The sequence below is a fragment of the Thrips palmi genome, unplaced genomic scaffold (genome assembly GCF_012932325.1).
Source record: "Thrips palmi isolate BJ-2018 unplaced genomic scaffold, TpBJ-2018v1 HiC_scaffold_8, whole genome shotgun sequence".
NCBI lineage: Eukaryota > Metazoa > Arthropoda > Insecta > Thysanoptera > Thripidae > Thrips > Thrips palmi.
The window spans coordinates 5204564-5219184 of record NW_023144635.1 but is presented as its reverse complement, the minus strand read 5'-3'; the positions used below and the strand labels follow the sequence as shown (position 1 = coordinate 5219184).

The following is a 14621-nucleotide window of genomic DNA, read 5'->3' as shown; positions in this document are numbered from 1 at the left end:
TGCTGCGGCATTGAAGTATGACTTCTTGATCACCGCGGACGTGCCCGACGCCCGCGGGCCCCGCGGGGGTCAGAGGCCGCGGGCCGGATCGGCTGGATCGGCGCAAGAGAGGGCAACGACCGCCAAGCCGCGCCGCCGAGACGGTGCTCGAGACGGTGCTGGATCCATGGCTGCGCTAATGATTATCTCATGATAGCGGCGAAGCAGGGCGTGCCCCGCGGCGAAGCCTGCACGGCGAGCAGCCTGGTCTAGCCCGCAATGGTAATGGTAATGCCGGGTAGGCAGTCCCGCTGCTCGTGGGTGCCGTCGCGTTGCCTACCCGGGCGGTGACGGGCGCCCTGGCCACTCGATCCAGGAAAGTGCGGCGTCCTCTTCGGGCAGAACGGACCGAATTTGACAGGCAAATCCGGGCCTCCTTTAATGGACCTTGAAATGGCGGTGGAGGAGTCCCAGCAGGCCCGATCAGGCCTGATCAAGCCGGCTGCGTTTGGCGCCTTCTGCATGGATTTGTCATTCTGCATTTGTAATCCGCCGCCCTTCCCTCTTCTTCCCCGACCGCTTGTCGCTCGCGGCTTTGACAGGCGCGGCGCGGAATTTGATTTCCCCGTAGGGCTTCCCCGCGATGCTGGGGCGGGAAGTTGGAGTTTGCCGCTGTGTGCGTGTGTGTGTGTGTGTGTGTGTGCGAGTGCGATTGAGTGATCCGTGTGCAGGGTACGCTTGACGTTCCGCTACCCCGGCTCTCATCATAACCAACTTTCGAGTGCGCGGAGTTCGCTTTCGGAATGCTCGCTCCGGCTGTTAGCTGCTGTTGGCATTATTTGCACGCGGGCCTGCCTGCCTGTCTGTCTGCCTGGCTGGCTGCAGCGCTGTGAGGCACTCTTTGTGCCCGCTTCGCACTGCCGTTGTGCCGCTGCGAATATAAACAGCAAGATGAGCATTCTCAGATTGGCGCCGCTTCTGATGGCAGACTGTCACGGCGCTGGAGGCTGCTGGAGGTGGCGTCGTTTCGGAGTTTGTCTGGAGAGGACAGTTTTCCTAACTGCTGTTTCTTGGTCAATGCTTAGCGTCAAAACACAGGGAAATGAAAATTTAAAAACTTGTCTCAACGCTTTTATTAAATCATGAAACTAAACCAAAAATATCCAAAGGCATTGCCCTCTTTCATCGTTACAATCGAAATGAATTGTAGGTTTCATGTTTCTCCTTTCGCAAGATGCTTACAAGGGCCCCTCCTCTGGATCGCAGGGACGCCCCGTCTGAGTCACCTGAGAAGTGTTAGGGTGGATGAGGGGAAGGGTGGCGGCCAATAAACCTGTATCAGTCGAACGCGTGGAAATTGCGTAATGGTGAGGGGGCGCGGCGTGGCGCCGAGTTCAACAGCACATTATTCAAAATACGGGCGGCGGTGAACTGATTTGAACCCGGGCAAAGTCGGGGGGAAGAAAGGCGCGCCGTTCTCGTCGGACTGGTTGAATTAGCTGACGCCTCGCGAGCCCGCAACTTGCTGCGCGCTCCCCGGCGGAGTTTCGCCTGCGGTCCTGCGGTGGCGCTGCGGACTTTTTCGCTCTTATTTATTCCGCATTATATCGGGAGGTGGAGCGTGGGAAAGTGGTGGCCGGGCCGCTGCGTCACACACACACACACCGATTTGTCTTCGTTAGCGCACCTCCGCCGTCATCGGGAACAATTACATCTGCGGCACAATGCGGATGACCCGCGCGGCCTGCTACAATGGCGGATCCCTTTCGCTTTTCGGTTTGTTCTCTTTCGCACGGGGCAACATTTTTCGTGGGTCGTTGCACGGCAGGCATTCCATAGCGTCCTGCTGGTCCTGCTGGCAGGGCGAATAATCGCTCGGGGCGGCCGGCGGTCCCCGCCAGGCGCCGCAAGGTCCCCGGCAGCAGCAGGCCAGCGAGGCCAGCGACCCGACGTAATGACTCGACACCTTAAAACGCGCCATCAGTTTAAATCCCGCCCCCTTGCCGCCTTTGCGGGCCGCTCACGCACTTCCCTCCTCGGCACGCAGACGAGAGCAAGCCGCACCGGCCGCACGCGTGTCGCTGCAGACTCCAGGAAAAGCAGCGCGCATTTGCATCGGCTGCCGGGTTGGTCGCTATGAATACCACAGACATGCTCCGTCCCACATCGGGAGACCACGTTGCTCGAGGCCTGGAGGGGGAGGCCCTTATAACCTGCAGCAGGCCCTTTTGCCGTGCTGGCCGACGAACCCTCGGCGGGGACGCGGTGGTGACTCCGCGGGCCGCGGCCGCGGTGCGCCGCGGTCCCCGCCTGGTAGTTGCCTCGCTTTGTTCTCAGTTCCAAGGGAAAAGTGAAACAACGAGACGAGTTTTGCCGAGGCGGGAGATGTCAGCGCGCAGCCTCAAGAAGAGAGAGGCCCCCGCCGAGCGGGTTGTACCAAGAGGTCTGAGGCTGTTGTAGCGCACGGTCTCTCTCGCACCCCTAGGACACGCCCCGTGAGTGCAACAGAGATGGAGTGACTCGTCCGAATAAGGCAACTGATGTTGGACGAGGTGAGGCTCAGCGGCACGGCATAAGGGGCTGGACCGCCAAGGCGGCCACGGGGGGTAACGAAACACACACCAACACGCCACCCCCTCCGCTTCCCCAAGCCCTGTCACCCCGGGCCACCGCGGGCCACCGCGCACAGGCGGGCGGGCAGGCAGCAGCCCTGTGTTTGACGTCACGGTCGACCCCACTCACACCTGTGTCGGACCTCCCGGCTGTTCGTTCCCCCAGATTATCCTCTCCCCCTCGCATTCCTGCAGTAAAGGACAAACGGGAAGAAGACCTTTCCCCGTTGAACGTCCTCGGGACAAAAATGCGCCGTGTGGCTGTGTGTGCGTAGGCGCAGCCCCCTGGCAAGACCCCGCCGCTTGCGCGCTGCTGCTTGGAGCTGTGTCTTTTGGCCGCCGCGTTAGGACCGTGTCTCTGTAGGGAGGGCCCTAGGGGCGGACCGCCAGAACCCAGGACGGCATCCGTGTCTCGACGACCCAGCTCCTCAAAGAATCGCTTCTTTTTTATCTGAAGAGAGCTCTACGTCCGCCAATGTGCCACCTGGACGGGCTGTGATGCTCTTGCGGGGCCAAGGTTATTGGATCCAGCAAGGTCTTAGCGAATCCTCTTGGCAACAAATCCAGTAGATCTTTCATCTTAGTTAACTTAACCTTAGTGGACCCGTCATGGTCCTGGCAGATTTCCAGACATGTGCTAAGCGGAGCGAAAACTTAAATTCAATTTGTCGCCCCGGGTGGTTCTCGAAACCCCGACCGAGCGTTTGCTCTGAGCACGCCTTCGGAAGGTGAGAGTGCGTGAAGGCCGTCGGGCTGGCCCTCGGGCTGCCCCTTGGCCGTTCCGCTGTTTGTCAAGCCGAGTCCGCTTTGCACAGCGCCGCCCCGCCGCCCCTCCGTCGCGCCTCGGGCCCTTCTGCCCCTTCGGGCTCTTCTGCCCCTTCGGGCTCTTGGAACCCTCGCCCCGGGCCAACTTGCACTAGCCTGCTTGTTTGATTGGGGACACGGGGAGAGAAGTTGCTTTTCTTTCGGGACTGATTGGGGCCCTGGGCTGCCCTCGGCAACCCTCGGCAGGGACTCTGTGTCTTCTTTCCAAACTGGCTCTTCCTTCCACGGCGGTTGCCAAGAGCGTCGGCAACTCGCGCTGCTTCCTGAGCGATTCGTCACGGCACGGCGTGCCACGCCGCCGCGCGGAGAGGTCGATGCCTGCCTCATTGGGGCCGTATCCAGTTACGCCCCCCGCGGGGCCCCGCCGAGACACAAGATGTTTTGGTATCGACGCGCCGAGGGAAAGGCCGGCCGAGGGCAGGCTGAGGGCGAAGGCCTCGTTGAGATTCATGCACACGCAGGCCGCCGTTTTTCTAACGGACTTGGCCCAACAGGTCGCCCCTCGACGCTGTCGTGTTTTCCTTGTCCTTGATTCGCCTCGCTGAGGATCTATCGGCATTTTTGGCTCGGCAAGGCGGCGGTGGCTCCAGACACACCATCTGTCGCGGCCGATACAACCCCGGCCGGGATTGGATGTCGGCGTGCCGCGCCGCTCGGACTCACTCACTCCTCATTCTCGGCGTGCCCGACGTCCACGACGTCCCCACCCAGGCCGACGGCCCGCGGCGCCCTACACCAACAGCGCCGTCGTGTCCACAAGACGCATGGCGTCGCCCAGCGTCGCGGCGGTGGCGGCCGGGGCAAAGTCCGTCCAACTGTCAAACAGCGCGGTGCCGCCCAACCCCTCTGTCTGTCAACTTGGGCCGATGACGAACGACGCGCTGCTCCCCGCGGGAAGGGTATCACGGCTGTAAAACAAGTATTTTTCACTCGCCGATACAACTCCCCGAACGCGTCGGGCGCTGGCGGGGAGGCACTCCACTGGATAGGCATGCGGGCCGCTTTCCTTTACGAGGCACTGCGAAATCGCGAAGCGCGTCCGGACCCTCATCACAGTCATATCTGGCCGCAGTAAAGACCGCGCCATCGGCCATCGGGAGGAAAGGGGAGGGGGCACTCTGTGAGATTCGCTGACGCCCTGCACTTTTGCACTGCTTTTGCACCACACTGCTGCGCAATCTCTGCAGCTGCTTGCAGCGCTCTGCCGGTTTGATGCGTTGCAGCGTAGCGGCCCGGCCTGCGAGATTGCCCCTGGGAATCTCGAGAGGCGGGTTGGAGGGACAGGAGGTGGGGGAGCGATATTATTTCACGCTGCCCTCGGCCTGGCCCAGGCCTGGCCCCATGGAGTGGCAAATCTTTAAGGCAAACGCTGCAGGGAGGCTGAGGCGCAGTAAGGCCGCGCGCCGCGTCAAAGGCACGGAAACCCAGCTGAGGCACATTCGTGGATGGAAAAGTCGCGAGCTCCAACCAATTTTGTCCGCGTGTGTCGTTTTGTTTGCCGTTTCTGGAAAAACTCACACTACAAAACATATTTTGCACGTGTGTGTGTGTGCGCGCGGTTTTGTTTTATTTTCGTTTCGTGGAAAACTCACACCTGACCAAATTTCGTCCCCGTGTGTGTGTGTCGTTTTGTTTTCCGTTTTATTCAGATAATTGTCCCGTGTACAACGCGAGCGGTATCGAAGCGAATCGCCCTTCCCCCCGCGGGGCCCCGGTGTGCTGATTGGCCTGATCGGACTCGCGTATTTGCGCAATCGCCGGCCCGGCTCGCTACACTGTGAGCGGCAAAGGGCACCGGAAGCAGACAGACAACTTGGAGCGCCTCCCCGCGCTTCCCTCGTCGTGTTTTCCCAAGCCTGGAAAAAGAGGAAGCCACGGAGGCCGCCTCAGGAAAACGCAAATAAAGATGAGTTAAAGAAGACGCGCGATTGGAAATGCTGCAATGATGGTCGGTGCTTTTGAAACGGCGTCGGGGTGATTCCACCGTCGCTCGGTCGGACGCAGGGAGGGGGACGTCAGGGTGGTCGGGGTGATTCAGCGTCGCGATAGTTGTCCTCATAAATTCCAGCGTACATGGACGGGCACGACGCGATACAACAACCCCATCCCCGTTTGCCTCTTGGCGTCGACCCCACACATGCGCGCGCGCGTGTGTGTGTGTACTTCTGCCTCCTCGGCTGTAAAAGTTATAAAACGCAAAAGGGGAATACAAGCAGTTCTCGAGTTGTTTTTTATTTACCTAAACTACCGTAAGTGCAACGCTTCACTCAAAAGATTTTTGAAAAATATTTTTTTTGCTGAAACATGAGGGTCCTCTCCTCCCCACAAAAATAAAGGCACCAGTGTCGAGCCAGAAAAAATCTTGGATCAAACAAACCCCCCTTTCACACACACACACACCTCTAGAAAGAAGAGCAAAACAAACAAGGCGTCTTGCCAAAATACAATGTGTTTGCCACGGAAAGGAGGTCCCCTTTCCCTTGATTCCGCCTTTATTTGGGGCCGATGGGCCCGTCGCCTGATTTACGAGCTGCTTCCTGTGTGACCCCTCGGCCCGCGCCACGGCCTGCCCGATGGCTGCCATTATCATGGTGATGCGGCGGACGGATGGCGCGGTCGAGGACCCCGTCGATCCCACTCGTTAATCACGACTTGGTCGGCGCGTGGCGGCGATGGCGGATTTGTTGTCGTTTTTGTTTGCCGGACGCTGGGGGGCCCTTCGCCGCGAGTGTGGTCGGGGTGGTCCGGGAGGGCTCGGCAGGGCGCGGCCTACGCATGACGTGCGGTGCGTGACAGGGGCCTGGGGCCCTTGGCCTACCCAAGCCTGCCCGGGCCGCGGGCGGGAAGCGCCGCCAGCGTCTGACTGGTTGGCTGAGCCGGTTCGGCAAACACAGGCAGGGATAAGCTAGGCCCCCCTCAGACGCCAGGCCGCGCCTGCCGCACTCTGAATTAGAATGAGGTTATTCCTGCACACGACTGCCTGCCCGGCTGTGCCCGGCCGCCCGCACGCCTGGCTGCCTGTCCGTCTGCACGGCACCTGGAGCGCCACGTGCCCAGGGCGCGGCCAGACGGTTTTCTTTCCCTGCGATGGTGTGGTGGTGCGCGCACAGGCGAACAGGTAGGGACGCGAAACGCCCCCTTGAGAGGCGGGCAGCCAGGCACGGCTAGGCAGACCCCGAAAAGCGCCGACGTGACAATCTATTACAAAGCCTCCGGGGAGACGTTTCCTTTCAGTGAGAGACGCCGTTTTCTCGTGCGTGTCCCATCTGTTCGAAAGCTGTTCTTCGACTTTATCCTTGCTTTCTTTGCTTTGGCGTAAAAGATTACAGCATTCCATTTTCACGTTAAAAAACTGCCACAACTCCCCATGTGACATTTAGCAAGACGCCTAAAAGAGTTTTGTTTTCTGCCTGTGAAAGTATTGTTGCTGTGTTTTTGAGTGTGTGCTGGCCGCGCGAAACGCGCGAGGGGTGCGTGGGCCGAGTGGGCACTGGGATGCGGCTCGCGGGGCTCGCGGCACGTCCCGACTTGGCGGTAAGCGACCTGTTACGCGCTGCGTTACGTAGCCCCGGTCCCCGCCACGCCGCCAGGTCCACGACCCCGGCCGGGGCCCGGCGCGGTAGGCCCCTGGGTACAATCCCGTCTCCGCGGTGAGCGGCTGGCAGGCTGACAGCAGGCGTGTGTGGTTTGCGGTGCAGTCCCAAAGTAGGCGGGCAGTGTGAGCAATGCCGCCTGAAATGTAGATCTAGCAGCCCCGCGCCACCGAAACGACCCCCAAAGAAGAATTCGTTGATTGGACTTGGACTGCCGTTGCTGCTTGTGATCATCAACTAAAATTCTGTTGAAGCGACTGGTGCGAACTGATAGCCGGGATGCTGATAATCCTTTTAGCCTTACAAGTACGCTTACAAGTGAGCATGGGCTCTGCCAACGCTCGGTGCCGTCGTCTTGGTCGAGAGGCTTAGACTGACTCGCGGCGGACGGAACCACTCTGCGCGCAGCGCTGCAACCACCAACTGCGGAAGGGGGAGTGACGTGGCATGTGGAAGAAGTGGCGATCCTCGTACCAAGTTTCCCTCGGCCACATCCGGGGCACTGACCGAAAATTAAGTAGTGCAGGGTGCAGCGGCGGGCGTGCAGCTGCTGTGAATGACCTCATGACGTCATGACCGCCCCCAGCAGCGCCCCGCCTCGCTCCGCCACCCCCAATCTGCTCCGCCATCTCGGCCAGTGTTTGCACGGCGACCCGCCCCGCCCCGCCACTCCCGTAATCGTCATGGCTCCGAAAGTAGGCTAGGCAGCTTATTTTTGCGTCGCGTGCCGCGCGCCCCGGAAGAACAGGCTCAGCGACAGTCGTCTCGGCTGCATTGGGGGCAGCCCTCGGCAGGCAACGAGTGCCGACTGCATTCACAGGTGTAAATGGGATCAGGATTTTCTGATCATTTACCCATTTTTCTGATAAAATTTGGGATTTTCTGATCATTGGCGTACTATCAGAAAAATTGGCATCAGAATTGCAAGAATTTCTGATAACTGTGAAATGATCAGAGAAAAAGTCTGATCGCTAATTATTGATCAGGGAAAATTTCTGATCCGAAAAGTGATCAGACAGTGATCAGAATAGAGTCATCAGAAAACATAGACATTCTGATAACATGCAAAACTATCAGAAAATCGTGATGTCTCAAAAATCTAGATGCCTGTAAAACAGAAAGTTTTCGGAATTTTGGTTTCAAATTTGGTGAGCGGTATGTTCGCGACATTTGGCTAGGGCATTTTCAAGGTCATGAAATTTAGACCATATCTTCTGGCATTTTGAGAGCTGATGGCGAGCTAGCGTGAAACGGATTGCAGAATTGGATCGGACTCAGTTTCGACCCCCTAGAGCCGTTTGCCTCATCTCCGTACCTTTCATGACCGTGAAAATATCCTGAGTCAGATATCGTTACATTTCTGATAATACAATTTCTGATTCTACTCCAGTGGTGATCAGACCCGAGGTGATCAGAGCCACGCTGATCAGAAACGTGATCAGGAATCAGGAAAAAAAACATCAGAAAAGGTGTTCGAAAAAGCATCAGGTTTTTTCCTGATCTTCAATTTTCTGATCCAGAAAGTGATCAGCGCTAGGTGATCAGAAAATCCTGATCCCATTTACACCTGTGTTCCGAGCCGCCGTTTTGCGGAGAGAGTGATGTCACGGGCATTCAGTCCGCCGCGGCTGCGGGAGAAGGACAGGGACAATGCCGATTCGCTTTTCGCCGTGCCAGAGACAGGTCGGCTTTCAGCGAGGAAGCCCGCCGGCTCAGCCCTCTCCGTCTCTCTCACGCACACACACACACTTTGAGCAAATCGCGAAGGAAGACGTGCCGTAATTTACTGTTGTAACATCGTAAACAAGGGGGCTATACACAACAAGTTTAAGTGTCGGCACCCTCCAGCCAACAAGGCCCCCCGGCTGGCGTACTACTCTGTTATCTGGGCCCGCCACCGCGTGTTGTGACAGACAACTGTGCAAAAACAGCGCGTGGTGACTCCGTAACTAGGCTGGCCTGTGAGAGGGCCTTCTTGGAAGAGCCGCGGACGGACGCCGTTGACCCGACCGCAGCGCGCGCGTGAGCGCGGCAGCAGGGCGGCGTTGACCCCGCACGCCTGCTCACTTTGTCGTTCCTCAAATGCTGGATTTCGCTCAATCCTTTGGGTAGCTTCACCTCGGGTAAAGTTAGCAGGCCCCGGCCGTCCTGGCACAGGCGCTGGCAGTCGCAGACCCAACAGAATTAGCTGGCCAGCTCCACCCAGACGGGCACTCGGCCCGCCGGGGTGTGATGTGCACTCTCGGGGCTGCAGCCTGCAGCGGAGCGGGACGACCGCAGCCCTCGTCCCGAGTGGCCGAGCGGGCCGTGCGGCTCGGCGTGCGGCCGACCACTCGAAGCGGCACTCCGAGCCCTATCCCTCCTCGCCCCCTCGGCCGTTGTGCCTCGCAGCAATTCATCATCCCCATCGGGCCGGGCCGAGCGAGGCCGACCGCACATGCACCGCCCCCTCCCAGCCGTTCCTCATAACTTTCCCCGGCCGTCCGTTGTCCGCATCGAGTGGTGGTGAGCTTGTCGCGCGCGTGTCACGCCACTTGATTTACACTCCCCGGCCTTTCGAACTCGGCGCGCGAAAGCAAACGGGAATCACTTCTCCGGTCATTAAGGGCGAAATGAGGCGGCAGGGAAGTTACGGCGACCAAATTGTGTCGTCGCGGCCAAAGTTTGTTTGTTCCTCTTTTTTTTCGCGTTCGCACTCGTCTCTGGGCCACAGTGACGAGGTTCGACTCGCGGCGGCCCGTTAAAAGCGCGCCAAAGCACGTGCCGGCCACGGCGACTAATCGAGTTTTCGCGCTCTTAATATTCGCGGAGAGGAAAGTTGATGACGTCAGAGAGAGACGCGGTGCTGCTGCAGCGCTGCCTTGCCTTTCTGCTGCTCACAAAGTGAAAGTTTATAATAGCTTTCCATTGTTTGGACTCGCTGCGACTCGCTCTGACCGAAGCGAGCAGGTCGGCGTGGTGCGGTTTGGCCGTGGGCGGGGGGAAGGGAAGGCCTGTGCTGCCTGATTCCGCCTGTCGTCGCTCTGTCCCTCTCGCACCCGTGGGGCGCGGGGCACGACACACAGAGACAGCCTGCCAGACAAACATGCATGCCACTTATTCGTCCGGGAAAGCGGCAGCTGCGTCACGCCAGGTGTGCTCGGCCTGCTTGGCCTCCTTGGCGACATCGCCGCGGCATGTTGTGCGCCTCCGTTGTTTATGTTGTATTTTTTCGTGTTTTTTTTTGTCCCCGCCGGCGCCGGGCGTTGAACCCGCGGCAAGCGCGCGCCGTGAGCAAGTCGCCGTCTTCCTGCTGCCGTATAAAACGGCGCGGTGTCGTCCATATCAGCAGATTGTGGTTCGGGTTCAAGTCCGCGGGGCGGTAAACGTGGTATACGACGCCCGGAACGTCCCGCCGTTGCCGCAGTTACGCGGCTCTGCACCGCCACACCCACCACCGCGGCGCCGCAGCCACGAGACCACTGCCACGCCGCCGGCCATGACGTGGTACCGCCCGGCCCGAGCCGTACCCGCGGAATTTAATTCCGGTAGTGCTGCGGGTATTTGCGTCTGTTGTTGTTGCGGTCCGGCCCGGCTGCTGCCTGTCCCTTTACCACGGCTTGTTGCGCCGCCGGAGTTCGGGAGCGCGGCGGACTCGTCACAATGGCGGGGCTGGCGGGGCTGGCAGCCACAGGGAGGATTGATTAATGCGGAGTGCAGGCATTCCGCCCCCGGCTGTGTCTATAGACATGCCTAGAAATGCCGTTTTCTCGAAATTATAAAAAGTTAACCTTTCGATTGCGAATACCCTGACACCTTAAAACGGACCAGAAAAGTAGAATCTTCATGAAGTTAACTGCTTTCAAGTCCAGAAACCAATCGTATTTTCTTAAAACATTGTGCCAGAGGCAGGGCGAAGCAGCGAAGCCAAGAGAGTGAGACTGATTCTGCCCCGGCGGCTGAAACAGTGGCACCCCTCACCCCGCCTCCGGTGCGCGGCGCGGCGGCGCGGCTCCCCTTACAAGGTTTACTCGACTCGCTGGCCTAAGACGTTGGTGGGGGTAAGATAATGGTAGCAAATATATAATAATCTTATATGTATTTTGAAATGCGCTGAAAAAATCATGATGACCTTTTCATGAGCGGCACCCTTTACCATGAACATTTCCAAAAAGGACAGGTTCCCGCGGAAAGAAGCGGGAGTGCATGTCGCAAGGCAAAATATTTATTCATTTATTCACGATGGCGTCGCAGAGTGGCGCAGGAGAGTCGCACTTGCGAGGGAAAGAGAGATGCCACTCGAGGAGCAGCGTCTCGGATTATTGCCGACATGCCGTCACTTTGGCGGCGTCTGCTCCGCTCGGCGAGCTCGGCGACGTCGCGGATGTCGTGGTGATGGCGGCAAAACGGCGTGTGACGTCGTCGTCCCGTCTGACGACGAGACGGCACTGCCAGTGACTCGATCTGCTCGGCGTGCTCGGCGTTCGTAACGTGTGCTCGTCTTCCCCAGCAGGTCAACGCCAGCCCCGTGGTGACGGACCTGCAGCATGACGGCCTGCTGGAGCTGGGCCCCGGCGCGCCCTGGAGCGACGCGGACCTGTACCCCGGCGACGCGGCCCTGGACACGCCGCTGCTGCGCATCGCCCTGGTGCTCCTGTACGCCCTGCTCGCGGCCACCGGCTTCACGTCCAACGTGCTGGTGTGCTGCGTGGTGGCGCGCCAGAGCATGCGCAAGACCACCGCCGGCAAGAGTGAGTACAATTTGCTTCCGATTGCCTGATGGCATTGCCTGATGGCCCGGCAGTGATGTGACCGCCGGGCCGCTGCCGTCGGCTTGGTGCCAGCGAGACGAGTGTGGTGAACTTTCCGCGACTGTGTCGCCCCACCGCCCCTTCTTCGAGTGCGGGCCCCGCGGCCCAAATGCCACGCCACTCCGCGCGCCGGGGCCCAGCGCCAGCCAAGGGGAAGGCCGGGGGAGGGTCCGCCCTTCCTTGCCGCCGTCGGCCGCCGTCTGGCAATCTAGCGTCCGTCCCTAAAGCACTCGGCCCCTCTTTCACTTTCCTCCTGGCCCGCCTGGCGTGCATACTGGCAGGCCCACCCCCGGCCCGCCCTGTTCCCCCGACTGCCGACTCCATCGAACCGTCACTCTTGAACCTCACTCAGTCCGCGCGCTCCCCCTCCCCTCCCCCGGCGCCACGGCCAAATCGTTGTTCGCCGCGGTCACGGGCATGGCCATTGGTGCCATTGGCGCGGCACGGCGCGGCTCGAGGGGGAGCAGGGCCGAGGAAATGGCGGCACTTCGGGGAGGTGGATCTCTCTCGCTCGCACGGCACCCTCCGTGAGTGGGAGACGGAAGATTCGGACCCAGCCCCGTGTACGGCCAAGGGGAAACGAAACGTGCCCCGACATTAAATGACGCCTCGCGCGATTCGTCAGCGCAGCGTTTTAAAACGAACCGGAGGGGAAAGTCCTCCATGCTCTGGGTTTGCTTTCGGCGCGACTTCCCTGCCGCCCCGGCTTTGCTCGCTTGGCGAGGTGGCTGCGAGTACACACTCAAACTCCGGCGCGGATTCAAGCGACACTTCACTTTTCACAGCTGTAAAGGGGAAAAAATGTCCATAAAAATGTACTTCTTTTGCTTTTGAGTCAAACCGAGTGGAATAAAAAAGGCCCGCCGCCCAGGGGCCGCTCCGTTAAATCGAGTCACCTGGTTCTAGGCTTTTTGAACACAGGCCTGTTGTCACACGACAATCTCGTATTTCACCCCCTCTTCCCCCACAAAAAATCTCCGGAAGCAAAAATTTGCGGCGTTGTCGCTTTTATTTCTGAGAGGGCACACAATCTTGATTTTGGCGCGCCCTCCGAAATGCTGGCGCGGCCCCACCTCGGCGCGGAAACGTTATTCCGATAAATATCGATTGCTGGGCTCATTTAGTTACCGGCGCGGGCCATGACGCGGGCCGAGGGCCGCCGAGGGCCGCAGAGGGCCGCGACGGTGGCGTCCCGTTCAAGGCCGCAGCTTCGCAAAGCTTGAAGCTTCGACGCGCAAGGGGCTCTGAGGTTGGCACCCCTAGGGGCCCTGGCCTGGCGGCCTGGTGGCCCGGCTGCCCCCCATTATAATACTAGGCCGCCAATCCTGCTGGAAACTTCATTTATCACGGCCATTGCGGATGGTTAGGTAAAATGAAAGGCAGGCTCTCGGCACGACCGCCACCAGAACTGGTAAACAGCCGGTCTCTACAAAGGGCATTTTGTTGTTGTTTATGGTGTTGGGCAGAAACTTTAATTTTTGCTCATTAGAGCATTTTTGTCAAGACTTTGTTTTTGTGGTCACTTTGTCGCAAGCCGCCACTTCATTGTGCGCTGGCGGCGAAACCCCTGAATAAGTGACGCGGTTTTGTGAGTTTGGCGAGGGGAACCGAACCGCCACGCCACCCTTTACGGGATGCGCGGCTCGGCGCGGCTCGGCCAGCGCGACGCCAAGCCGCGAAGCCCGGAAAGGGCATACGCTAGTGGCTTGCGGACAGCGGGGCTTGTTGTGGTATCCCGGCAAGGACAACAGTCACAACAACAACAACACGGCCCGGCGCGAGGGGGAAATCACTCGCGTAATAGTCGGGTCACCGATTCCTAGTATTACGCGTAATAGTAATAGCGTAATAGCCAAATTTTTAAAGATTTTCCCTATTTAGGGTCCGAATTTAGACTAAATCTGGATATTTTCGAGCGTAATAAGCCTTCTGTAATAGCGTAATAGAACGTAATAGGGAGTAGTCGGGTCACAGTTTTTAAGAGTGATTTCCCCCTCGGCCCGGCGGGACTCGTGACCTGTTGACTCGTGGCGGTGCGTCGTCTGCTGGCTTGTACGAGCGGTCTAACGACGGCCCGCCTGAGTCACGGCTTCGTCACGTTTTCCTCGCGGGGGGAAGGGGGGGCACGCCGGTGGGCTCCGGTGGGCGCGTGGTGGGCGGCGCGGCGTCAGGGGGCGGCCGGACTGGCGGCCATCACGTTTGACGGGCACGTGACGGCGCGAGGAGTGGCGCCGGGAAACCCCGGGCCGCTTCGCCGCCGCGTCGCCGCGTCACGGCTCACGAGGCCCGCTGCTTTGTCCGGCTGTTGTCCTTAGCCGCTCGGCTGGATGTGGCACTGCAGGGCTTCGCTGGCTTGGCTGGCTTTGGCTGGCCCGCCTTCGCGCTTTCGGCGTTGGCCGCTTTATGAGTCAATCAAGCCCTGGACGGGCAGGGCGTGGGCCGCGCCTGGGCCGCGCCTTGGTGTTTGTTTGTTTTCCTAATTAGCCAGGTTTTGCTCCACCGCTGCCGCTGAGTGCAAGACGAAGAGCAACATCATCACCGCTGTGCAGGCGGTGCAGACTTCGGCGTGGGTGTTGTTTGGGAGTCATCTTACACCATAATAAAGCAGCCTCGAGGCTAGTCTCGCGAGTCTCGCGAGGGGGGCGGGGCTAGTCTCGCGAAGTGATACTGGAAAGGGCACTGGGAAAACAGGAAGGAGGGGGTTCAATTAGGGCGCAGGTGGGAGAGGGGGGGGAGCCAGGTGTGTTGTCGTTAGGCCCCGCCGCGGGTATGGGCCGAGCTTTCGTTTGGCGCGCGAGTGGCTTTCCGGTGGCTTGGCCTGA

General features: G+C 59.6%; 1 protein-coding gene across 1 annotated transcript in view; it reads left to right on the top strand.

Moving 5' to 3' along the window:
- LOC117653092 (neuropeptide F receptor-like) overlaps window positions 1-14621 on the top strand; it is a 38512-nt gene that overhangs the window by 4515 nt on the left and 19376 nt on the right. The window contains exon 3 of the mRNA XM_034398465.1: window positions 11499-11739. Within this exon, the coding sequence (XP_034254356.1) occupies window positions 11499-11739 (241 nt within the window). The remainder of the gene's footprint in view (window positions 1-11498; window positions 11740-14621) is intronic.